Genomic DNA, 25546 nt, shown 5'->3' with positions numbered 1-25546 from the left:
ATTACCCAAATATAATCAATGTTACTGAAATGCACTAGAATAACAGCGTTCTATAATTAAAATGAAAAAAGACACACATTAACACCAGTAATGAGCACATTTAGCTCATAGCCCCAGCCACAAAAATAGAGTATCTTAGTGAGCTGGACAGAGATTAATTATGTGGCATCTATTATAACAGGGATAGAGTGCTGCAGTTTACTAACTACAGAGTGTAATCTAAAAAGCTTTTTCATGTCACAGCTATTTCCAGAGAGCTGATCACCACCACAGCACTGCAGAGATTGGGCATGGTTGGGTGCATGTCTGGCACCACCAAGGCCGAGCACAACAATTTCATCAACATTTATTTATATAGTGCCAACAAATTTGCATTTGGGAACAAACACAGTAATAAAACAACACTGTGTAATACAGACAGATAGGTAAGAGGGCCCTGTTCGCAAGCTTACAATCTATGGGACAACCATTGTCCCATAGATTGGGAGTTTGACACGTGCAGTTAAGTGCTACATATTGCATATTGGTCCAGCCACAATGCACAGGTAAAACATCCTTAGTGGGCTATATGATCCAGTCACATAGCAATGTTGATCAAAGGGTTGATGTATTGTGTTAATTGATAGAGGGTGGTAATAGGGTAACCCAGGGAGATTAAGAAAGTGATTCAGGAATATTATAAGCTTGTCTGAAGAGGTGGGGTTTTAGAGAACGCTTGAAGACTAGAGGAAAGTGTTATTGTGCGAGGGAGGGAATTCCACAAAGTGAGTGCAGCCCGAAAAAAGTTCTGTAGCCAGGAATGGGTGCAGGTAATGAGTGCAGAATGGAGGTGTCAAGTTGGGAAATATTCTGAGACAAGTGAGCAGATGTATGTTTGTGCAGTTTTGTTGATGGGTTTGTATGTTAGTAGAAGTATTTTATATCGAATTAAGTGGAAAAACAGGCAACCAATGTAGAGATTGAAAGAGTGGCTCAGCAGAGGGAGAAGGATTTGCAATGGAAAATCAATCTAGCCACTGCGTGCAAAATAGATTGGAGGGGTGAGAGTCTGGTTCGGGGAAAATAGTATGGAGGGAATTGCAATAGTCAATGCAGGAGATGAGGAGTGCATGAATTAAAGTTTTTGCAGTGTCTTATGTGAGATGTGCGTATTCTGGAAATGTTTTTTAGATATATGCAACATGATTTAAATGCCTAATCAGCGAGCTTGTGGGGTGGGATTTATGTTGTCAACAGAAATAGAAATGTCAGGTAGGTAGCTTCTGTTGGTGAGTGGGAATATTATTAGCTCTGTTTTTCAAAGATTGAGTTTGAGTTGGCAAGAGGATATCCAAGATGAAATGGAAGAAAGACAGTCAGTAACACGGGACAACACAGACGGTGAGAGATCAGGAGACGATGGATAAATTTGGGTATTATGCACAATGAGATGATATTGAAATCCAAAGGAGCTTATTAGTTTTCCAAGAGAAGTGGTATAGATAGATAACAGCAGAGGACCTAGTACTGAGCTATGTGGTACTCCAACTGATAAAGGAAGTTGTAAAGAGGTGGATCCAGAGAAATTAACACTGAAAGAGCTATCAGATAGGGAGGATGAGAACTAGGTTAAAACAGTGTCTTGAAGACCTTGGGATTGTAGCATTTGTATGAGAAGCAAGAGGTCAACAGTGTCAAATGCAGCAGAGAGATCCAGGAAAATTAGAAGAGAGTTATTTTAGGCGTTCGTTTTAGCAGTGATCAAATCATTGACAACCTTAGTCAACGCAATCTCTATGGAATGTTGTGAGTGAAAGCCTGACGTAAGAGGATCCAATAGTTTGTTTGGGAAAAGAAAGCGTGTGAGGCACATATAGGCATTTATCTCTAGAAGTTTGGAGGGGCATGGGAGCTGAGAGATGGACCAGTAATTTGAGAGAGAGTTTGGGTCAGAATTTAGTTTTTTCAGAATAGGAGTAATCGCTGCGTGCTTGAATAACGACAGAAAGAAGCCAGTAAAGAGGGAGAGATTACAGATGTTAGTTACAGGTGGAATGAGCACAGGAGACAGGGACCTACCAATTTGTGAGGGAATGCGATCAAGAGAACAGGATGTAGAGTAGGAAGATAAGAAGGGAGTAGATACTTCATCTTCATTTGTGGGATCAAATGAAAAGAGGGTGTCAGAGGGTAGTGAGAAGGATTTGAGCTAATTGCTTGTCGAGGGAGAATATATCATTTCAAGTTGGATCTTATCAATTTGGTCCTTGAAGTAGGAAGCAGCATTCTGGGCGCTGGTAGTTGTCAGAGGATTTAGGGAGGGAGGGTTGAGAAGAGATGTAAATATGTTAAAAAGGCATTTGGGATTAGAAATGAGAGATTGGAAGAATGTTTGTTTAGCAGCGTCTAGAGTATTTTCATAGGAGTGTTAGATAGCAGTATATGTGAGGAAATCATTAGAGGTACGAAATTTACGCCAGTGTCTTATTGCTTTATGAGAAAGTTTTTGAAGATTTCATGTAACTTTAGTGTGCCATGACTTACTTTGAAGTCAATGCAGAGTATGAAAAGTTGCTGGAGCCACTTGATCAAGGGCAGTTGCTAGGGTTTCGTGAAAATGAGGTACTGCCCTATCAGGAAAGAAGAATGTAGAAATTGTGGAGAGGTGTTGGAGAGAGGTGGAAAACTGTTGAAAATTAATAGAGTTAAGATTTCTGCACGAATGAGGAGGCTTGGTAGAGTTTGACATCAGACAGATTAAAGCACTGTGGTTGAGCGTGTAGCGGATTAGTTGCGGATCTGAAAGGGGAAAAGTGTCAATGAAATCAGAAACAGAGCATAATTTAGAGAAAACAAGGCCAAGGCAGTAACTATCCTGATGGGAAGAGGAGGGAGGAGGTTAAAGAGAGTAGTTTGGAAGCAGAATTGGAAGGTGGATTAGCAATGGGGATGTTAAAATCATCCATGATGATGGTAGGGATGTCTGAAGATATAAAGCGAGGGAGCCATGCTGAGAAATGTTCAAGAAATTGTTGGTGTGATCCAAAGGGCCGATAGATCGCCGCAACACGCATAGAGAATGGGTTAAAAAAACCAAATAGCATGTATTTCAAAATATGTGAATGTGAGTGATGGGATTTTAGGTAGAACTGTGAATGTGCACTGTGGGGAAAGAAGTAGTCCAACCCCACCCCATTGTCTGTCTCCAGGTATGGAGGTGTGGGTAAAATGGAGGCCACCATGTGAAAGGGCTGCAGGTGAGGCAGTGTCTGATTGTGTGAGTCATGTTTCTGTTATTGGCAAAAGGTTGAGGTTGCTTTAGAGGAAGAGGTCATATATGCAGTTAGGTTTGTTACAAACGGAATGTGAATTCCATAGGGCACATTTAAAGGCCTTTGGAAGAGATTTGAGACAGGTGATGCGTTTGAGGTTTGCTGGATTTCTGTAGTGTTCTGATATATGTGTATGGGAAAAACTAGGGGGATCTAGATTAGGTGATATATAACCAGCTAATAGAAGCAGAGAGCGAGAAAGATAGGAAAGATGATTGTAAGATTTGTGACCTTTTATTTTATGGCAACAGGATGAGGCTGTTATAATTAGTGAATATAAATGGGAGAAAAGCTTATGTGTTAAATAGAGGCGAGTGGAGTAATGAAGTGGCAATGTGGACAAAGGTGTGTTTTTCAGGGTTGAAGAACGATATAATCCTAACGATAATGCCTTGAAAGGAGAGAAAGAAAAGCAATTTGTTAAACATTGGGATTTAAGAATAAAGGGCAAGAAACTGAGACAAATCACAAAATATACCTAGTTGCATTGTCCACTGCAGTTAGAGAAGATGTACAGAGTCAGGTTGTAGTAGATGTAGCTTATTTCTGGATGTCTTCAGATGTTGCTCAATGGTTGTTCAACTGTGTTGTTGAAGAGTATGCAGAAGAGACAGGCCAGTGCCAGTGGACCCTCACACATTGGGGGGGGTGGAGCACATGAGCTCACCGGACGAAGGAGATCGGGTGCTTGCAGACAGGGCAGGAGGGTGCACAGCATGGCCAGCTCTGCAGGAGTGGAAGGAGGAGACTGATGAAATGCAGAGGACAGGGTGTGAGAGCCAGGCGAATTATAATGAGTTGAGCTACTAAAGAGGGTACACTAATATATAACACATACAGTTAATGGGGGTATAATAATGGGAATTAGAGGGAACAGGGATTTGGTACAATCAGTGAAGGGGCTAGTCCGAACCTGGTGGCTGTAAGGTTAGTGATGTCATCGTCACATTCTTCATGCTACGAGAAGCATGTCACCAGCACGAACAAGCCTTAATCTGCCGGGGCTGGTGATTCACTTACATGAAAGTGAAGCCAGCCTACCAGCAGATGCTTACGTTATGAGTCATAACTATGACTCATAACTATGGGGCCTATCCAAGAGAGAGTGTCCTGGTCCCAGCCGGGTTGATTGAATGATTCAACAGTTAAAGAGCATCTTATATAAACAGTATCTTAGACATTGATCTTAATGGAGCTATTTAAATGTGGGGGCCGGGAGCTGCAACTCCATCAGACCCATTATTAATCTGACCATGGGGTTATGGCTTTAATGTCTTGGTATTTTATCTATGTGAGCTGTGTGTATCTCTATTCTTTTGTTGATCTCCCACACTTCTGTTGAATTCAAACCCACTACACAGCCTAGGACATTACTTCCAACATTTATCAACTCACTATGCCCTTAATCTTTTAAATTCTTGAAATTATGCGAGATCTCTTATTTATAAACCCTTTATCCATAAAGTTCCAACATATGGAAAAATTAATTAGTACATTTTTGCTGCATTTCTGTGATTTTTTCATAAACAAAGGCAATTAGAATTTTTAAATCTGTTTTAGTAAAGTTTAAACATGGTGCTACAAATTACAATCATCAAAAATCCTTATTGAAATACTTTATAAGTCGGAGGTGCTCAAACTCAGGTTCCCAAACCCAGCCCTCAGTTACCCCTCACAGTGCAGGTTTTCCATACCTCTGTGCTGCAGCACAGGTGTATTCATTACTGACTGACACATTGTAACAGATCCACAGGTGGTACTAATTATTTCACTCCAGACCTGGAAAATCTGAACTGTTAGGGGTCCCTGAAGACTGGGTTTGGTAAACTGCTCTAGAGCTACCAACAGGATTTCTTTAATCATGCACAGGTGAGTTAATCTATTTTTCTTCGTCAGTAGTTATCCCAAATGCTACTACAGACAAAAATCCTGAAAACATGACCAGTTGCAAGCTCTTGAGAACTGGGGTTGAGCACATCTGCTTTAAGTTATTAAGTCAAGGAAATACAAAAGCTAGACATGTCTGATAACTATTTAAATAATTAACTGCATTGTCATCCTGTGTAATATGGGAGGCTGAAAAAATATTTATCAACAGTTATTCCACAGTGCTGTGAAGCAGCCAAACTAACCACTGTGCTGCCTATAGATAGATATATTTCAAAGGCAATACAAACCTTGTGCCAAATCCATCTAAATATCAAGATATACTTCTTTACATGCATACTTTGAAAGGTTCGACTGCATGGTACGTCACACACGTACACTTAACACAGTAACAATCATATCACTGTATTATTTTATCTGATTTTGTATTGAAATGTTCATGCAATTGTGTGAAACACAATTCCAGTTTCTGGCTAAAGACATACAGGTTGCATAGTCAAAGCTTGCAATGCCTGCACAGCCAGTATAAATATAGATCAAGTAATGTTTTTTTCTGTCATCCATTCTGGGGAACACTGCTTCACCATGAGTATATAAAGGCAATGCTGAAGCTGGGCACTTGGGCGTTTTCAAAGGAAGACTCCTCCCTTCTATATCCCCCCACCAAAGAAAAACTACAGTTTTTACTAAGTGACCTGGGGGTATATTTACTAAACTGCAGGTTTTAAAAAGTGGAGGTGTTGCCTATAGCAACCATTTACATTCCAGTTATCTTTCGTTTAGTACAGTCTAAAGAATGACAGCTAGAATCTGATTGGTTGCTGTAGGCAACATCTCCACTTTTTCAAACCCGTATTTTAGTAAATATATCCCCTGGAGTTTGGAAGCTCTTCTCTGGGCCGCCTATGGCAGCTTTCCATTTACTTTTTAATTTTTCTTTAAATTTATTTATGACTTCAATATTAGGTATGAGGCTAATACATCAGCCACCCCTTCAAAGGGTTTTTTTCCACTAGACACAACATGGCACAGGAAAGCTGTATATATACAGCTGTCACTGCTGGACTGGGCCTTTTGGGTGTGAGGGGTGTTTGCAGACTCTGCTCAAGCAGCATGTAGGCGACATAGCTTGGAAGAGGTCTTCTCATCTCTTATCTTCCTATCTGACAGGCTAATTTTCCCTCCAGCAAGAAGTTCTCTCCCACGGGCTGGGTATATTTAAAAGCCTTTTGTATTCTTGTCAGGGTATTAATACTTTTTTCTGTCTATTGCTGCCTCTCTTCCGTTTGTATTCTATTTACATATATATTTGTACAGATTACTTCCGCTTACTCTGTAGCATGCTTGATTTTATGTGGGGACTACAGTGATTATTTCCCTACCACCATGTCAGAAAAAGGGACCAGTTCCAAGCATAAGTCCGCATGGGGAAAGTCTGTCATTTGCTTTATCTGTTCCAAGTGCCAGGCAAAATGGCTGAATGGACAACAGAAACCAGATGCCTGATGCGCGGCTTGTGAATCTGAGGTCTGTGAGTAGCGCAAGTTTGAGGTTAATGCTGCTGAAGTTGAACCGGCTTGAAAAAAGATCACTGGAGCAAACTATCGCTGAGCTGACTCACATCGCTGTGGAAAAACTTCCGTTTTACCAGCTCCCAGGGATCCCAATCTTGAGACGCCCCTTCAGGGTATTAGTTCTCAGGTCATAACAGAACCGACTACAGGGCATCTACTGAGCCCATTTGGGCTAAGACCCTAGAAAAGGCAGTTTTGGGCATAGTGCAGGTTTCTTTCTCTGAAAAAGTTTAAGTCTCCTCCTCTTCTCTACAGTAAAACCTAAAAACATCACATGCCCCATTAGGTCCACTTTAGAGGGGACTCTGATTCAGAAAATTCTTTCCAAGAGGAGTGGGAGTTAATGGGGGACTTTGATTATGACAAATCCACCAGTTTTGTGGAAGAACCTTTTAGCAGACGGGGTAAACGACTTGGTTACCATGGTTTGCCAGATCCTAAATATTGAGGATTCTGATTCATTCTTTTCCTGACGTTTTTTTTTTTCATTTGTCCGAGATGTTAAGGGAACTGTGGGCAATACCTGATAAGAAATTCCAATTTCCATGGAGGTTTCCTCTTATTTACCCCTTCCCGGATGAGGTTACCTGAAGAGGGATGTTCTGCCCAGCGTTCACATGCCGGTGGTGTGTCTTTCAAAATCAACCACTTTATTTTGGTTCTCAGGACAATACGGACCGAAAGTGTGAAGGCATTTTAAAGTCCATTTATTTCATAGCAGGTGCGAGCCTAAGACCTACCCTGGCTTCAGCATGGGTCGGCAAAGCTATTGAGAAGTGGTCAGAATAGGCGATCGAGGATCTTCAGGCACATCGGCTTCTAATTTGCTGCCCTTAATGGATCACATTAGGGTGGCATCTGATAGCGTCCGATGCAGATGTTGAGTCCTAAAGTACTTTGGAATGTCTGCCCTTTAAGGCTATGGGAGGGAAAGTTTTTTTACTTCTGGTAAATGCACACAGGTCTAGGGGACCGCGATTTCTGTACTTTCATTTTCGGGGCAGAAAAACCTCAAAGCAAAGGCCTTCCACTTCGAAGGGTCAACAAAGGGGAATACAGGCATGGGCCCCCAATCGCCCAACCCCAAGCCCTCTGACAAACCAATGGCACGACGGGGTTCCTGTGCACCTAGTTTCCTCTGTGGTGGGAAGCCACCTTCTGTGTTTCTGGGACATATGGAGAGACTCCTTCTCAGATTCGTGGGTAAAAGGCATTGTAGAAAGAGGCTATATCATAGACCTCCTAGGCCCTCCGCCAAATTGGTTCTTTTCTACGGGCTTTCCGGGAGACAGATCCAAGACTAGCTCTCAGTGGGCTATTCAGTCCTAACTGACATTAGAGGTGTCTGTTCCAGTTCCAGAAACACAGAAGAAACAGGGATTTTATTTCAATCTTTTCCTGTTTCAGACATCAGACAAGACATTATGACTCGTTGTGAGTCTGAAAACTTTAAACACCCGGATCCGGGTGGAAAGGTTCAAAATGGAGTTCCTCAGGTCAGTGATTAATGCCATGGAGCAGTACAACTTCCATTCTACATTAGACATAAAGGACACCTATCTTCACATACCAACCGATTGGGAAAGGACACCAGAGCACTCACCGAGTGTCAGAGTGAGGTTTAAATAACTTGTAGTTCAAATTCCCTGCCGTGAGCTTAGCGATCATGTGACCGCCGATACCTGGAAATGACACTTCTGATAGCAGAGAGCCGGCAGCGCTGGAGCAAGCGGCCATGACAGGCGATCATGGCCGCTGTTCTCAGATCAAAGGGAGTCACGGTGTTTCCTTATTTAGATGATTTACAAAGGCTGGCTCTTCTTTGCTTCTTCTCAACCACCTTCAGATACCAGCTCAGAATCTCATGGGTGGAAAATAAATGACAAAAAAATTCAACTTGATTATGGCCCAGCGCGTGGTGTTCCTTGACGTTCTATTTGCATTTGCCAGCAGAGAGTTCTGCTTCCGTGGGAGAAGATTGTATATATCTAGAAGCTGGTGACGTCGGTTCTCTGATTCCATCTGAGGCACTCTGCGCTCCCTCCCTTTTCACTCATTGTTTTAGTTGTATCTTCTGTTATGTTTGTGGAGAGTCAATTTTTTTTCATTCCTTGCTCTGTTCTTTGGGCTTTGTTAGTAATTAGCTGGAGTTTCCTTCGGTATGGGGATATAGAGGGGAGGAGCCTTCCTTTGAAAAAAGCTAACTCCTAAGTACTTCAGCGTTGCAAGTACAAAAATCCTCTTTTATTGTTGTACTTTATATTATAATTACCTTTTTTTTTTTTAATCAGGAAACTAGAATGAAAGGCACAGCAGCTGGAGCTGAGAAACTTATTCAATGCCTCCTCCGATCAGATAAAACAGAATGGCCAAAGGTCTTCACTCTGGCCTTGGAAGAAGCAGATTGCACACCTGTCCTACAGCTTTGGAATAATGACAAAGGTGACTCAAACATATTTTTTATTATTATTATTTTTTTTATTATTATTATAGAAAAAAAGAGGGCAAAGTATGGTAAACCCAAGACATTATAAAAAAGGCCTTTGCTGTAATAGCCAACAGTTATCTGTCTTTGTAGCATTGTCATCATTTTAACAGTTATAACAGATATTCTCTACGGCTCAACAGATTTTTCTCTCCCATGGTGGCTTATGTGGAAGTTCTGAATTTTTTAAAGAGGTTGTATAATTCTGCAGTATAAATAAAATAATATTAATTACTTTATACACACAGTAAAAGAAAGCAATACTTGCAATGCTAAAAAGACTTCCCAGCAACAGTTGTATAAAGAGGACAGCACATGCAGTCACATAGAAATGAGCTGTACTGAGTCAGAGCATGAAGGGCAGCTCCAACATAAATACTCCTCTAAAGACTGTTCTGCATCACGTCCGCATGCATAATGCTGCATTATTGTAGTCTCAGACAACAGCAGCCTTGGACAGAAAACAAGTCACTAGAAAGGAGGGGGGCAGTGAGGGAGGTAGATTTGACTAAATATATAGTTCAAATGTAATGACGTATTGTTAAAGTTAAATTGTTTTCCCATATAAACCATATTAAAATGTAGTTTTTAATGATACAACCTTCTTAAGTAAGGGAATCAATTAGTGCTGATTATTTTAGAATAGGTGTTGGTATTTGCTCAGGTTCATAGGGACCCTGGTGTATTTTCGTAGAATACAACTCATGAAGACATGTCCCGCATGATTGGTGACCTCTGAAAAACCTGCCCCATTTTTACAAAATGTTTTCTCTCCTAAATATAATTCCATCTCTCACACTTACCCTAAGTCAGTAAAGATGTCTATACTACTACTTGATTTGTGCAAGTGGCCCTAGTGCATAGGTTTAGAGGGCAGAATAGCAGCAATTGCAGAGGAGAAGACAATCGCACTGGCTGAAGGGAGGAGTTAGGCGAAATGAGGGCATCCCAAGAGTGGAGATTTGATGTGCACCACAATGTATTATTAGTTTCTTTATGCGGTTTAACATAATATGTATTTGTAAAATAGAAGTAAATACTAACATACAGTTACCCTGTTTATTTATGTTTTGTTTTTTAGAATGTGGAAAAAAATGTCAGTCAGTGGAAGACCCAGGAGAAGGAACTAGTGCTTTGATGATGGTTCAGTTCTCAGAAGAGCCGATGATTGTAGACACATGTCTCTCAGGTAATTTACACTAAGGTCTTCATCTTCTTCACATTGTAGATGCACGCTGGCATTGTCCAACTTGACTTCTCCACTATGTTAATGTACCCTCGCCACCATGAATGACTAAAAGACTAATTACTTTGCTCTAGCAGACAGTGACTTGAAGTCTATAAGTCTATACCTAAACATACCGACTTTTGGGGAAAAAAATTCTCCATGTTATTTATGATTCTAGAAATGATGCAGTATGGCAGCTGTTGTCTTTACGGGCTGTCTAATGGTTCTTGTCTAAGGTTGTAAATCTGTAACATGTCAACTATTTACCTACTAAATACAATAAATGGCATACTTTCCCTTAATGAAGCATTATTTGGCTCTCATGTTTCCTGGTTTTCCAGGTGCAGTCTGTTTGTTGCCTTAGGACACTTCTTTTTCAAAAAAAATGCAGACTGCTGATGCACTTGGATTAGCATAGTTGGATCTGGAGCTGTGTTACTGCAATTTTTAATCATAATCAATGGCTCTTGTCATATCACAGGGATGTACAATTTTTCTCTGTTTTGAAAAACACAGATGGAATTGTGGATGGTGAAATTACATATTATATTCATGTAACACAGGGAGAGGGACAGTTGTGATATAAACAGTTCTTGCATGGCATAGGAGCTCCCTTTCTATAGACAGTATAGGTATGGTTATTGTATTTTTAATAATATTATTTTGTAGCTGTTTGTAATCTATTCCTATTTTGCTCTCTTCACTTATGTTATGTGTATTTGATTCCCACCTCCCTCCTCCAAAAGATAACAAACTTGCTGCAATAGGAATTTATTTTATTTTGATTTAATGTTTGTCTTTTTTACATTTTAGGTGCTGTAGAGTCTAACAGTGAACACACAGTAAAAATGATTAAATTGGCCAGTGAGTATTGATAAAATTGTGAATGCAAGTTGTAAATCCAATGTTAAAACTCACATTTAATACTTGAAGCTTTTGCAAAGTAAAAAACCTGTTTTTTTGTTGTGGTTTCCTTTTATTATGATTTCCATCATGTCTCCAGCATACATATTCCTTTAAGATCAATATAATGCCCATGTCTGTGTTTGTATTGTGTGCTACATACTCTAGTAAATGTAGTGCCCTGTGTTTGTATAAACACAACTATGGTTCCTGTTGTTGATATAATTGTAATATCTACAGACTTAGAATGCTACACCTAACCAACATGATGTGACCATTGGATGCTATTCTATGACAGTATCCAGTGGTCAAGTCATATTTGGGTAGTACCTTATGTCTGTAAATATTGTACCATTTACAGGAATAAGGTAGTACCCCACCTGACCTGCCCACTGTACATTATCATAATTTTATTCTATTACACTATATACATGCATAAGGTGCTAGACCACCTAATATGACCTGAACAACTAACATGATTATAACACAATTCTGTTACACCTTGCACAGACATTACCCTTAATCAATACAGCTGATAAAATTACAATGCGCCTATACAGTAAATGGACATATAGGGTATTTATGAAAGTATTTGGCTTAAATGCACCGGTTTGAGAGCCAGGTGCATGCACTGCTACATTCCACTTGTTGATGTTGTACACCAGCATTTTGTGGAAAAAGCCACTGCCTATTATCACATAACCCTTTTATTATATTGTTCTAAATGAAGATTTAAGTGATGAGAGTAAGGGGACACCAGGACAGTCTTTTACTTCATTATTACAGGCATCACAATTTAATGTAATATTTATATTGGGTTTTGTGTGCAAACAAATATGCTTCAGTGTATATATTGTAGGTCCCGATGGGGCCTCAGTGAGAGTATTGGCTGGTGGCCGTTATCTTAGAAGGCATATAGAAATCTGTAAGTTCTGCATTGACAAAAAGGCTTTGCAGCTACCAACCAAACAAGTCACTCATGCTTAATTTATAGCTTCCACCTTGTGAGATTTATTACAATATCTTGTCTCACAAAACTAAATTTCATTTTTGCACAACAGAGGACAATAGGCTTCATAACTTCAGCATCTAACTACATAGCATACAGCATTAACATAACCTCCTTTGGTCAAGGAGAAAAGTTGGCCACTAAATCAAATCATTCACTGTCCCTAATTCACTGGGGCAGCCACAGCTTTAAAGGATTTATCCCTGATGTCCCTATTTTTAAAAAGTACCCAAATGTAATTTTCAACTTATTTTAGTCTGTATGTAGCATACTATTTTCATTGCCTGGTCTTATTATCTACATTTAAAAATATGCATATTTAAAATACAAAACCAGCCTTTATAATCATGGTCGGCATCGGTGATGAACATGTCATGAGGTTATACAACACCAAGGTCTGTCTAGGTTACATTGCTAGTAAGTACACCTGTTCAGCCGCAAATTATCCTTGGAATTTATATTCAGATATTGGCAACAATGTTGTTTGAATAATTGTTTCAGTGTAATTTCTGTTACTGTATTAAGGTTTATATTTCTGCTTTCTTATTTATACCATTTTGTCTATTAGGTTATTTCCCCACATCAGTTAAAACTATGAAGCTGAGAAAGTATCAAGAAGAACTGGCCCAGCCAGCATACAGTGGCAAGAACACAATAGTATGTGCTCCAACAGGTCAGGTTACTTAAATGAAAGCTATTAGCAAATTAATATTCATGTATTATAATCTAATTACACTGATAAAGAGTTCGATTTTGAGGCATTAACTGCCATTATGTTTAATGCATATTTTGCAATCTACTTTTCAGAGGAGGGCACAGAATTTCCGTGGGTGAGGTGGAGGGAGAGTGACATATTTGCATAGCACTTAAAGTTTCATATTTTCTGTGAAAGTACAATCCGTCTGATGTTCAGCTCCCTGTATTAAACGGGCTTATTTCAAACACAGTATTACCGCAATGGGGAAAACATTTGCACTGATTATAGCTATTAGGTGTGAGCCACTAGTGCCTGTCATCCTAGGCATAGGCGAGGGGTGTGCTGGGCAGATGTGATCATTCTGTTGAATAGGTGGAGCTGTGCATCCTAACCGTCACAGTCATTAAATGATCCCCATGCAATCTGAACTTAAAGTATGAAACTTGCAGCAATATCAAACAATAGGTTTCATTACAAATACATTGAAGCTTTAATAAGTGTTGACTCATCTTTGGGGGATTATCTTTTAACAGGATCAGGGAAGACATTTGTGGCATTATCTATTTGTGAACACCATCTAAAATCCAGGCCAGAAGGACAAAGAGGGAAGATTGTGTTTATGGCCACAAAAGTGCCAGTGTATGAGCAACAGAAAGAGATTTTCCGCCAGTACTTTCAAGATACTGAGTAAGTACTGACCTTTGTATTGATCTGTGAATTAAAGCAAACTGGGGAAATTCATGCATGGGCAAGTGAAGAGGAACCTGGAATTACCCATCAATACCAGATTTAGTTATTTTAAATATGTTGTGAAACTGTCGTACTGACATTACTAAAACTTCATAAGCACTTGCACCAACTGCTGTTTTCAAGGCATTGTGATTTTTATGCTTCTCCCAAGCAAGACATACAGTTGAATGCAAAAGGATAGGCATCCATGTCAAATTGCATGTTTCACTGAACCTGGGAAGTGAAAGAAGTTGTACACAGCTGTAGTTCCAAATATATGCATGATAAATTTCTGCACATTTTAATGGACACATTTATTATTTGCTGACAGAATAATAAAACTGTGGAAGAGATTGGGCACCCTTCTTTTCTTCTTCATATCCTACCTCTCAGGATGTTGTGCCGACTCTCCACAACTATGGACTCCTCTAAGCAGCTGAGTGAGGCATTGAAAATAAAAATGATTCAATGATATAAAGCTTGTAGGAAGCTTTAGCTGACACCAGAGTAATGGCTCTAGGCCAACAGTATAGCATTGCCTACATGATCTGCATGGAAAAAAAATTATGGCCTCATCACAAAAGAAAGATTTAGGTGACTACAAGAAACATATGAATATATGATTTCTTTTCATTATCTGTTATATTTATTAAATAAATAATAATTGTGCATAAGTATGTCATTGTGGCCAAGTACCCCTTGCTCCTGCAAGCACTGTGTGCAGGACATAGTTTAGTGCATTGGGGTATAACTTTCATGATAAAATGTTGGCACCGTGGGCAGCTTACAAGTAGAATAATAGATCTGAAACTCACCCTAGAGGCCCAATAGGGATCTTGGTGCATCTCATATTGCTTCAGTTCAGGTTCCTGTTCACGGGAACCAAAGTGCTGTGGTGTCAGAAGGTCCACCATCTCTGGTGGTCTAGTTTGGTCCGGCTCGACCCAGAAGTGTTTGGCTGCCTTCCCCACTCCCAAGTGCTGAGAATGCTTGAACCCTGTAGCACATGATGGAACAGGGATCAGAGAGTAGCAGCGATGGACCCTTTCCTTGTTCAGCCGGCAGGATTAAACCCACTGTAGCTGATTTCGGCAGGGGAGTGCTAGACCATGGGGAAGGTCTCTTGGATGATATCTTGGCCAGGAGATTTAAACATAAATATTCCAGCCTAGACTTATGCCAGGACAGAGCCCCCCTCATGCTGGCAGTGCATGGACATTGGAGGAAAACATCCTAATTTGCCACTGAGTTTAATGTTAATGGTGTGAACCAGGTCCATGTTGTTTATTTGCAAAATAAGTGAATCAACCTCTACTGGTTAAAGTGATGGGGGTCTGGACTACTCCCTGCCAACATGAATATAAAAACTGTATATAAAGTGCAGCAAACTGTGTTTATAACATCACTACCTTTATATGGTGTTACATAGTTGATGAGGTTGAAAAAAGACACCAGTCCATCAAGTTCAACCTATATTGGATCTCCTGCGATCCTGCACTTATATTTGAAATTAATCCAGAGTAGGCAACCGCCCATCTGTTTCAATTTTGAAAATCCCCCCAGACTCAATATTGCAATCCAATTTTTACCCTATATCCACTACTATCCTTTATTTTAAATTAACGGTCGTATCCCTGGATACACCTTTCCGCTAAAAAATTGTCTAACCCTTTCTTAAACATATCTATTGAATCTGCCATCACAACCTTCCCTGGCAATGAATTCCATATCTTGACTGCCCTTACTGTAAAGAACCCCTTCCTTTGCTGGTTGTGAAATTTCCTCTCCTCTAACCTTAGGGGATGACCACGTGTCCTGTGTATGGTCCTTGGGGTAAAAAGTTCCCATGAAAGCTCTCTGTATTGACCCCTAATGTATTTGTACATAGTAATCATATCTCCCCTTAGACGCCTCTTTTCTAAAGTAAACATGCCTAAACTGGCTAACCTTTCCTCATAACTTAATGACTCCATACCCTTTATCAATTTTGTCGCCCTTCTCTGAACCCTTTCTAGTTCCAAATTATCTTTTTTATAGAGTGGTGCCCAAAACTGTACTGCATATTCAAGATGAGGTCTTACCAACGATTTATACAGTGGCAAAATTACACTGTCTTCCCTTGCATCTATGCCTCTTTTTATGCATGCCAATACTTTGTTTGCCCTTGCAGCTGCTGCTTGACATTGAGCACTATTGCTAAGTCTACTGTCTACGAGCCCTCCCAAATCCTTTTCCATTATAGATTCTCCCAAATTAATTCCATTTAATTTATAGATTGCGTTCTTGTTTTTGATCCCTGAATGCATAACCTTACATTTATCTGTGTTAAACCTCATATTCCATTTAGCCACCCAATCCTCCAGTTTATTTAAGTCTCTCTGTAGAGAAGCTACATCTTGCTCTGATTTTATTACCTTACAGAGTTTAGTGTCATCTGCAAAAATAGAAACTTTACTCTCTAAACCATCACCAAGGTCATTAATAAATATATTAAAAAGGAGTGGTCCCCAGCACGGAACCTTGAGGTACTCCACTTAAGACCTTTGACCAATTAGAAAATGTTCCATTAATCACAACGCTCTGTTCCCTATTCTCTAACCAGTTTTCGATCCAAGTACAAATTTTGATTTCTAGACCCAGTTCCCTTATTTTGTAAACCAACCTCTTGTGTGGCACTGTATCAAAGGCCTTTGCAAAATCTAAGTAGACCACATCTACTGTCCTGCCCTGGTCTAAGTTCCCACTAACTTCCTCGTAGAAACTAATTAGATTAGTTTGACATGACCTATCCCTCACAAATCCATGTTGATTCCCACTAATAATTTTATTGCGTACCAAGTAATCCTGAATACTGTCCCTTAAAATACCTTCAAGTAGTTTCCCCACTATTGATGTCAGGCTTACAGGTCTATAATTCTCTGGTTGTGATCTCGTCCCCTTTTTAAACAACGGCACCACATCTGCTATTCGCCAATCCCTTGGTACTGAGCCTGATGAGATTGAATCTCTGAAAATTAAGAATAGCAGTCTAGCTATTTCCGAGTTTAACTCCATAAGGACCCTTGGGTGTATGCCATCTGGACCTGGAGCTTTATTTATCTTAATATTCTTCAGTCACCTTTGGACTTCTTCCTCTGACAAACAACAATAAATAATGGCATGGTTTCATTTCCATTTTTATGTATTACTCCTGCCATTTGTTCCTCTCTGGTAAATACTGAAGAAAAGAACGTGTTTAATATCTCTGCTTTTTCCTTAGTATCATTTATCAATTCACCCATCTCACTTCTTAGGGGTCCTATATTATCTTTTTTAATCCTTTTGCCATTTATATACTTAAAAAACTTTTTGGGGTTTGTCTTACTTTCTTTTGCAACGTGCCTTTCATTTTCTAATTTAGCCAATCTAATTTCCTTTTTGCATGTTTTATTACATTCCTTGTACCTATGGAAGGACTCCTCTGACCCTTTAGACTTAAACAATTTAAATGCACGCTTCTTCCTTTGCATTTCTTCCCTTACCTTTTTATTTAGCCACATTGGTTTAGACTTAATTCTTTTACATTTATTTCCCATAGGAATGAACTTATACGTGTATGTTTCCAACAACATTTTAAAGACAGCCCACATTTCTTCCGTATTTTTTCCTTCAAAGGCTTTGTCCCAGTCTATGCTCTTTATAGACTCCTTTAGCATATTAAAATTTGCCTTTTTAAAGTTTAAAGTCCTAGTTGATCCCTTATACTGTTGTTTCTGGAAACTAATTTCAAATGAGACCATATTATGATCACTGTTTCCCAAGTGCTCCTTTACTTGAATATTTGATATTACGTCTACATTGTTTGTTATTACTAGGTCCAGTATAGTCCGGTTCCTAGTTGGTTCCTCAACTAATTGGGACATGTAATGGTCTTTTAGCGTGCTCAGAAACCTATTTCCCCTAGCTGTACCGCAGGTCTCAGTACTCCAATCAATGTCCGGATAATTAAAATCCCCCATAATTAAAATTTGACCTAGTTGTGTAGCCTTTTCAATTTGCTGTAGAAGTTGGGCTTCCTCAATCGTACTAATATCTGGCGGTTTATAGCATATCCCTATCAGAAACTTCTCTGCACTTTTTCCTCCGCTGGATATTTCCACCCACAATGCCTCTATATTATCACCAATATTTTCGTATATAACTTCCTGAATACTTGGTTTTAATTCTGGCTTAATATAAAGACATACTCCTCCTCCCCTTTTATTTACCCTATCCCTCCTGAAGAGAGAATAGCCTTCCAAGTTGACTGCCCAGTCATGTGTATCATCCCACCAGGTCTCAGTAATACCTATAATATCATACTGCTCATTCATTGCTACTAGTTCTAACTCCCCCATTTTACCTGTCAGGCTTCTTGCATTTGCAAGCATACACTTAAGTCTATTGCCTCCCTTAGGTATTTCTTTTTGCTTTAAAAAGAAAAAGCTCTTTTTAAAAGCTGCTATTGAGCAATAAACACTTCTTCCAAATCCTGTTCTCTTCCTGCAAGATGCCTATACCTGCTAATTCCTGTGACCTACAGATAAGAATTAACACTCAAATGCATCCCGCGACTGTCCAGCGTTGAACCCAGCACCCTGAGTCAACTCTGCCCACCACCAGCAGTCCTGATCTAGAGTAACGAGTAAAGAGGTGCTGCAGCAGCTACACACACCAGCCGTAAGCAAGAGCTTCCTGGTGGTGGCATTGGCTGTCCTCCGTAAAGAGGAGGTATCATGGTGGTGTCTAATTGTCACAAACGATGAGTGTCTGGTGGCAGACTAACACCAGTATGAGCCGACAGTAACAGGAGGGTTCTCACAGTAAAAGGAACCCCTAGACAGATCTGTAATATTCCCTGACAGGGTGGCAGAGTAAGCCCATCTTTTCATAGTCATGTTTAGGTTTGTATCATGCAGAAATTGTTAACTTTTCATTTACAAATTTTGTAAAACCTGCAATTTGATATGAATATATAATGTGAATATTTTGCTAGCCAAGGTAAAATATCTCATTGCTTTGCAGATAACTTTTATCCTTGGTACAGGAAATTTTCAGATTTTTACTTTGATTGATTCACTGTTACATGTTATAAGTTATTGCCAATTGCTAAGAAAATGAAAGTCAACCTTTTAATGATTAATCATTACTTTGGTTGTATAGAATTTGTGGTGTAAAATATGTTTAGTTTGGTATGCTCTTGATTGTCCACTACCCAACAAACCGTCTGATTGCTGTAAAAATAAAAAGTGGGAAAGTATAGAATAGTGTTAAACTTATAACCCACTTGTTAACAATGACTGCAAAATGATGTAAGAATACAGTTAAGTGTAATTAATTTAATAACTCTTTCCTTCTGCTGTATAGATATTCTGTAGAGGGGTTCTCTGGAGAAGAAACTGAAAATCTTCCTGTGGGGTTGGTTATAGAGAACAATGACATCATCATTCTAACCCCTCAGATTCTTGTCAACTGTCTCAATAGTGGATATGTGCCCTCCCTTTCAATCTTTACCATGATGATTTTTGATGAATGTCACAACACAATAGGGAACCACCCCTACAACATATTAATGTTTGCCTACTTGGATCTGAAGCTTGACTCCCCCGGACAAGTACTTCCTCAGGTAAAATATTGCAATTCATTGGGAATTTTGGAACTGATTAAAAAGTTAAAGCCATATATGCTAGATATATGCGATATATGCTATATATATATATATATATATATATATATATATATATATATATATATATATATATATATATATATATATATATATTGTAAGAAAAGGAGGCATTTAGCTGGCAATATGCAGAGAAAGCAGGGAAGTAGAGTAAAACATTTGTTCAGTAATGCACCCAGATTGAATGTAAAGACTTATGTATGAAAAGCAATAGTTTAAGTTTGATTAACATACATGATTTGAAATCCTTCCTCTCAGCAAACAGACAGGGTGTGTCTGTTAGTGCAAATAGAGGCAGTGATGGGCGTTTCCTTTTAAAGAGAATGTGAGTGTGTCACCTGTCCATCAAGCTAAGGCTGGGGGAGGAGTATCAGGTATAAAAGCTTGTTTGTATCATTTGTGCAGGGAGACCAACACTGGGGAAGCTGGCTGGTCTTGAGAGAGCTGAGCTATGTCTAGCTAGCGTTTAGGGTCTCCCAATAATTGCTGTGAAATCTGTACGGTGTCAAAACATTTACCATCCCGACAATAAAACTACATAAAAAGTAAGAAGTTGTTCGCGTGTGCTTCAGCAGTAGCGGGCTCTTGCCACAAGTGGTGTCAGGAGTGGGATGCTCCGGGAAGCAAGTTTCCGCTCTCCAACCCGCGCAGACATCAACATGGAGGAAGAAGTACTGAGAATCCTCGTGAATGTGGCCGTTGCGCAGCAAGAGCAGCAAGCTCAGATGCTACGAGTCGCCGAGGCACAGGTGGAAAACACAAGGCTCTTAAGAGAAGAGTTAAGCCAGGTGAGGCATGACAGAAATGAACCACCTGGTCCGGTTCTCCAGAAAATGTCGCCAGGTGATGACATAGAAGCATATCTGGTGTCATTTGAGAGACTTGCAAAATGGCCTCCTAAAGATTGGGCTGAGAGGCTGGTGCCATATCTGACTGGTGAAGCTCAGCGAGCTTATATGCATCTAGGTGAGGACCGGGCCTCTGATTATTTGTGCCTAAAGTCAGATATTGGCTTGCATTGGAGTTTCCGGACCAGGCCGAGCCCAGCGCTATCACCAATGGCGCTATGATAAAGAAAAACCGGTCAGAGCGCAAGTGGCCGAGCGTTCTAAAATTTTAAAGAAATGGCTGCAGCCTGATGAGAATTCGCCTTCTCGGATTATTGAAGTTCTGGCGATAGATCACTGCATCCGGGGGCTGAACCGCGATTTGCAAAGGTGGGTGCTGCTATCAGACCCACAAACTTATGAAGAGCTTGCCACCGTGGTAGAAAGGTTTTGTGCGCTACAGCAAATGACTAAAGAACCTGCATTTGTGCCAAAGCCGCTGCCACGCCAAAAGCCAGGTTTGACAATCCTTGCTACAGGGCCCAATGGCAAAACTGCTACGGACAGAGGGCCAGGTGCAAAGCTGTCTAATCTGAAGTGTTTTGAATGTGGTGAGCCAGGCCACTTTAAGGCAGAGTGTCCTAAACTACAGGAACCCATGGACTGTTCCGTGGCACATATTGGGCCTGCATTTCCAAGCTGTTTTACCATGAGTCCCACATCAGGAAGTCCTTGTTTGTTCCGGGTGACTGTGCTAATCAACCAAAACCTTGTTCTGGCCTTGGTTGACTCAGGGAGTGAACTCTCATTGGTTTCCAACTCCTGCCTTACCCGAAACCATAACTTCTCGGTTGCCCAAGATGAAGGTTCTTTGCGTACATGGCACAACAGAGGAGTATGAAAGAACAATACTACCAGTCAAACTCAAAGACAAAACTGTTATGGTGGTAGCTGCCATAGCACCTAAACTCCCATATCCACTCATTTTGGGGCAAAACTTCCCACTGTTTAATGATGTCCTCGGTGAGCAGATCCGGCCGGACATGCCGGCAACTGATGCAACGGTCGGAAGCCCGGTATTAAAGGAACCGCCTAAGAATCCACAACATCTGGACATCGATCTTTGGGAATCGCCAAACCGGAATGCCATATTGGGAGTCACAGCAGGAGTTCCACAAAAGCATCCACCTGCGGGGAAACATGGACAGTCCAAACTAGCATTGGTCGGTGATGTCGCAGATGAGCCCACCCCGCCTGTCAGTGAGGATACGGACTGGTCCGCAATACCAATTTTGTTTCCTCTGCAGGACTTTGCTCGAGACCAACTTAATGATGCCACTTTGGAACATGCCTTTAAAAGTGTGACTGAGGTAAATGGGGTAGCGAAAGCCGCCCAGCCTGCAGAAGGTATTCCATATTTTATTGTTAAAAATAATTTCCTGTATAGAGTTGCTAATGTACAGGGGGGAAAAAGTAGAACAATTAATGGTTCCTCAGGTCCATGTACCCCTAGTGTTAAAAGCAGCACACACACATATCTGTGGGGGACCCCTAGGGGAGGATAAAACACGGGAACGAGTTCTGCTTAGGTTTTACTGGCCCGGTGTACACATGGCAGTGAAAAAGTATTGCCGGTCCTGTCCCATTTGTCAGAGAACCTGTCCCAAACCCATGTACAGGGCACCTCTCATTCCAATACCAATAGTACAAGTTCCCTTTGAACGGATAGCGATGGACCTTGTGGGGCCACTGGAAAATCCGCACATGGGCACCAATATATACTAGTGGTGCTTGAATATGCAACCAGGTATCCAGAGGCAATTCCCCTACGAAACATAAAGTCCAGCACCATAGCTAGAGAACTTGTATTGATGTTTACACGCTTGGGAATACCCAAAGAAATTCTCACAGATCAGGGTACTCCATTCATGTCTAAACTAATAAAGGACATGTGCCAGTTGCTAGGGGTTACGGCGCTTCACACCTCAGTATACCATCTACAAACAGATGGCTTGGTGGAACGCTTTAACCGCACATTAAAGCACATGCTCAGGAAAGTAGTAGCTCAAGAGAAAAAAGATTGGGACACTCTTATTCCCTATTTGATGTTTGCCATCCGTGAGGTACCTCAAGCCTCAACAGGGTTTAGTCCCTTTGAGTTATTGTTTGGGAGACAGCCCAGGGGTATCTTGGATATGTTAAAAGAAGGGTGGGAGCAGCAAGGTCCCAGGGAGCCAAATCTGGTACAATTTGTGTATGAGAGGCTAGGAAAGATAGGGCCCATTGTGCAGCAACATGTAAAAGAGGCTCAGGAACGACAGAGGAAAAGTTATGATAAAAGTGCTGTTGTTCGATCTTTCAAGCCTGGGGACAAGGTCCTAGTCCTGGTTCCCACCCAGGAAAGCAAACTTTTCGCCCATTGGCAGGGTCCATATGAAGTTCTAGAAGCTGTCGGTCCTGTCAATTACAGAGTCCGCCAGTTAGGTAGGAGAAGGGAGGAGCAAATATATCATGTTAACCCCCTTAAACCTTGGCATGATGAGGAAACCTCTCCTCGGGTAGTGAGTACTGCCATTGAAAAGCCTGAAGTGCCCATAGAGCCAGCTTTGTCCATTCAGCAGAGACAACAGACTGAAGAAATGTTTCGCCGTAACAGGGATGTCTTCTCTTCCATTCCTGGGCGCACTACCTTAATCGAACACGACATTGTCACTGCGCCAGGAGTCATTGTAAAGCAGAAGCCGTATCGTATTCCAGAAGCCAGACGGGTGGACGTGAGAAAGGAGATCGAGAAGATGCTCCAGTTAGATGTGATTGAAGAGTCCACTAGTGAGTGGAATAGTCCCATTGTGCTTGTCCCGAAACCCAATGGGACAATTAGGTTCTGCAATGACTTTAGGCGCCTAAACAGTATGTCGCAGTTTGATGCCTATCCGATGCCACATGTGGATGAACTAGTGGAAAATCTTGCTGGTAGCAATTATTTGACAACCCTTGATCTAACAAAGGGTTATTGGCAAGTTCCCCTGACTTCCACGGCCAAGCCAAAGACTGCATTTTCCACCCCTGATGGTCTCTATCAATATAAAGTCCTACCCTTTGGGTTGCATGGGGCACCTGCCACCTTCCAAAGGGCCATGAATAAATTGCTACGACCTCACACAGCTTATGCAGCCGCTTACCTGGACGATATAGTGATTTATACCCCAGACTGGGGATCACATTTAGCCAAAGTTGAGGCGGTCTTAGCTTCATTAAGGTCAGCAGGGTTAACAGTTAACCCAGAGAAATGTGCCATAGCCATGAGAGAAGCCAAATATTTGGGGTACGTTGTTGGTCGAGGGCGTGTAAAACCCCAGCTAGATAAAGTGGAGGCAGTCAAAAATTGGGCAAGACCAGAAAAAAAGTTGCAGTTAAGAACCTTTTTAGGCTTAGTAGGGTACTACAGGCAGTTTGTAAGCCACTTCGCAACTAGAGCTGCTCCACTAACGGACATGTTAAAAAAAAGTTGTCCAGATAGATTAATCTGGTCTGACTCTGCAGAAACCGCCTGGTCTGATCTTCGGTTAGCTCTTTGTTCCTCCCCAGTTCTACAAGCACCGGATTTTACCCGGAGGTTCTTCCTTCAAACTGATGCTTCTGGTGTTGGCTTAGGTGCAGTCTTGTAACAGGAGAAGAATGGAGTAGAAAATCCTGTCCTGTACTGAAGTCGTAAGTTGCTTCCAAGGGAACAAAAATATGCCACTGTGGAGAAAGAATGTCTTGCCATAAAATGGGCTACAGAAGCTCTGCGCTATTATCTCCTAGGCAGAGAGTTCACCTTAATAACAGACCATGCACCATTGAAATGGATGCAGAACAACCGGGAGGTAAATGCCAAGGTAACCCGCTGGTTCTTGGGACTGCAACCTTTCAAGTTCTCAGTAGAACATAGACCTGGGATTCTAAACAAAAATGCAGATGCGTTGTCACGAAAATATGCGCTCCTCGCGAAGTCCGCGTCCCCCTACTTGGAGACGCTAGGGGGAGGGATATGTAACACAAGGAGGCATTTAGCTTGCAATATGCAGAGAAAGCAGGGAAGTAGAGTAAAACATTTGTTCAGTAATGCACCCAGATTGAATGTAAAGACTTATGTATGAAAAGCAATAGTTTAAGTTTGGTTAACTTACATGATTTGAAATCCCTCCTCTCAGCAAACAGACAGGGTGTGTCTGTTAGTGCAAACAGAGGCAGTGATGGGCGTTTCCTTTTAAAGAGAATGTGAGTGTGTCACCTGTCCATCAAGCTAAGGCTGGGGGAGGAGTATCAGGTATAAAAGCTTGTTTGTATCATTTGTGCAGGGAGACCAACACTGGGGAAGCTGGCTGGTCTTGAGAGAGCTGAGCTATGTCTAGCTAGCGTTTAGGGTCTCCAAGAATTGCTGTGAAATCTGTACGGTGTCAAAACATTTACCATCCTGACAATAAAACTACAGAAAAAGGAAGAAGTTGTTCGCGTGTGCTTCAGCAGTAGCGGGCTCTTTCCACAAAATATATATATGTATGTATGTGTATATATATATATATATATATATATATATATATATATATATATATATATATATATATATATAAAGCAAATATTCATGAGTAAGCAGCCTATAAATTCAATAGAAACCAGTGACATCTTGGACATTTCATAACAAATATTCGTGAAGCATTGGTTTAAAGTGAATCTGATGGATTACATTCTCATTAATATTTGTGCAGCCAACAAAATGACTGCCTCCATTGCGTGTATGTGACAGGTTTTCTTTCATTTGCATTAATTTTGCATTCTGTAACAGACAAAAGAAAAGTTAAACACAGTATGTAAATACTGGGTTATACAAGGTTAGGCATGAACAATTTATTTGCGCTCTTGCCCTGTGTCTTAAAGTTCTCCTCCATACCTACATTTCTGGTCTTTCTATATGATCATATTAATTGAGGCACACATGTTCTTATGACATTTTGTTTATGCACGTTACAATTTTGTATCTGACAATGTAGACAGATATTTGCAGTGTATGTGTAATATACAACAGTTGTAGCGTAGATTTCAGTCACACGTTTACAGCACACATACTCAATATTACAACCAATCAAATGTCACTCTAGAGCAGGTCTGTCCAACCTGCGGCCCTCCAGGTGTTGTGAAACTACAAGTCC

At 40.7% G+C, this 25546-nt stretch overlaps 1 protein-coding gene across 4 annotated transcripts in view; it reads left to right on the top strand.

The window, feature by feature from the left end:
• RIGI (RNA sensor RIG-I) overlaps positions 1 to 25546 on the top strand; it is a 68076-nt gene that overhangs the window by 21919 nt on the left and 20611 nt on the right. For all 4 annotated transcript variants that reach the window (XM_075210878.1, XM_075210877.1, XM_075210880.1 and 1 more), the window contains 6 exons: positions 9064 to 9214; positions 10339 to 10446; positions 11299 to 11349; positions 12966 to 13070; positions 13628 to 13781; positions 19209 to 19467. In XM_075210878.1, coding sequence (XP_075066979.1) covers positions 9064 to 9214; positions 10339 to 10446; positions 11299 to 11349; positions 12966 to 13070; positions 13628 to 13781; positions 19209 to 19467 — 828 coding nt within the window. The remainder of the gene's footprint in view (positions 1 to 9063; positions 9215 to 10338; positions 10447 to 11298; positions 11350 to 12965; positions 13071 to 13627; positions 13782 to 19208; positions 19468 to 25546) is intronic.

The sequence above is a fragment of the Mixophyes fleayi genome, chromosome 1 (assembly GCF_038048845.1).
Source record: "Mixophyes fleayi isolate aMixFle1 chromosome 1, aMixFle1.hap1, whole genome shotgun sequence".
NCBI lineage: Eukaryota > Metazoa > Chordata > Amphibia > Anura > Limnodynastidae > Mixophyes > Mixophyes fleayi.
This window is presented reverse-complemented; position numbering and strand designations above follow the sequence as displayed.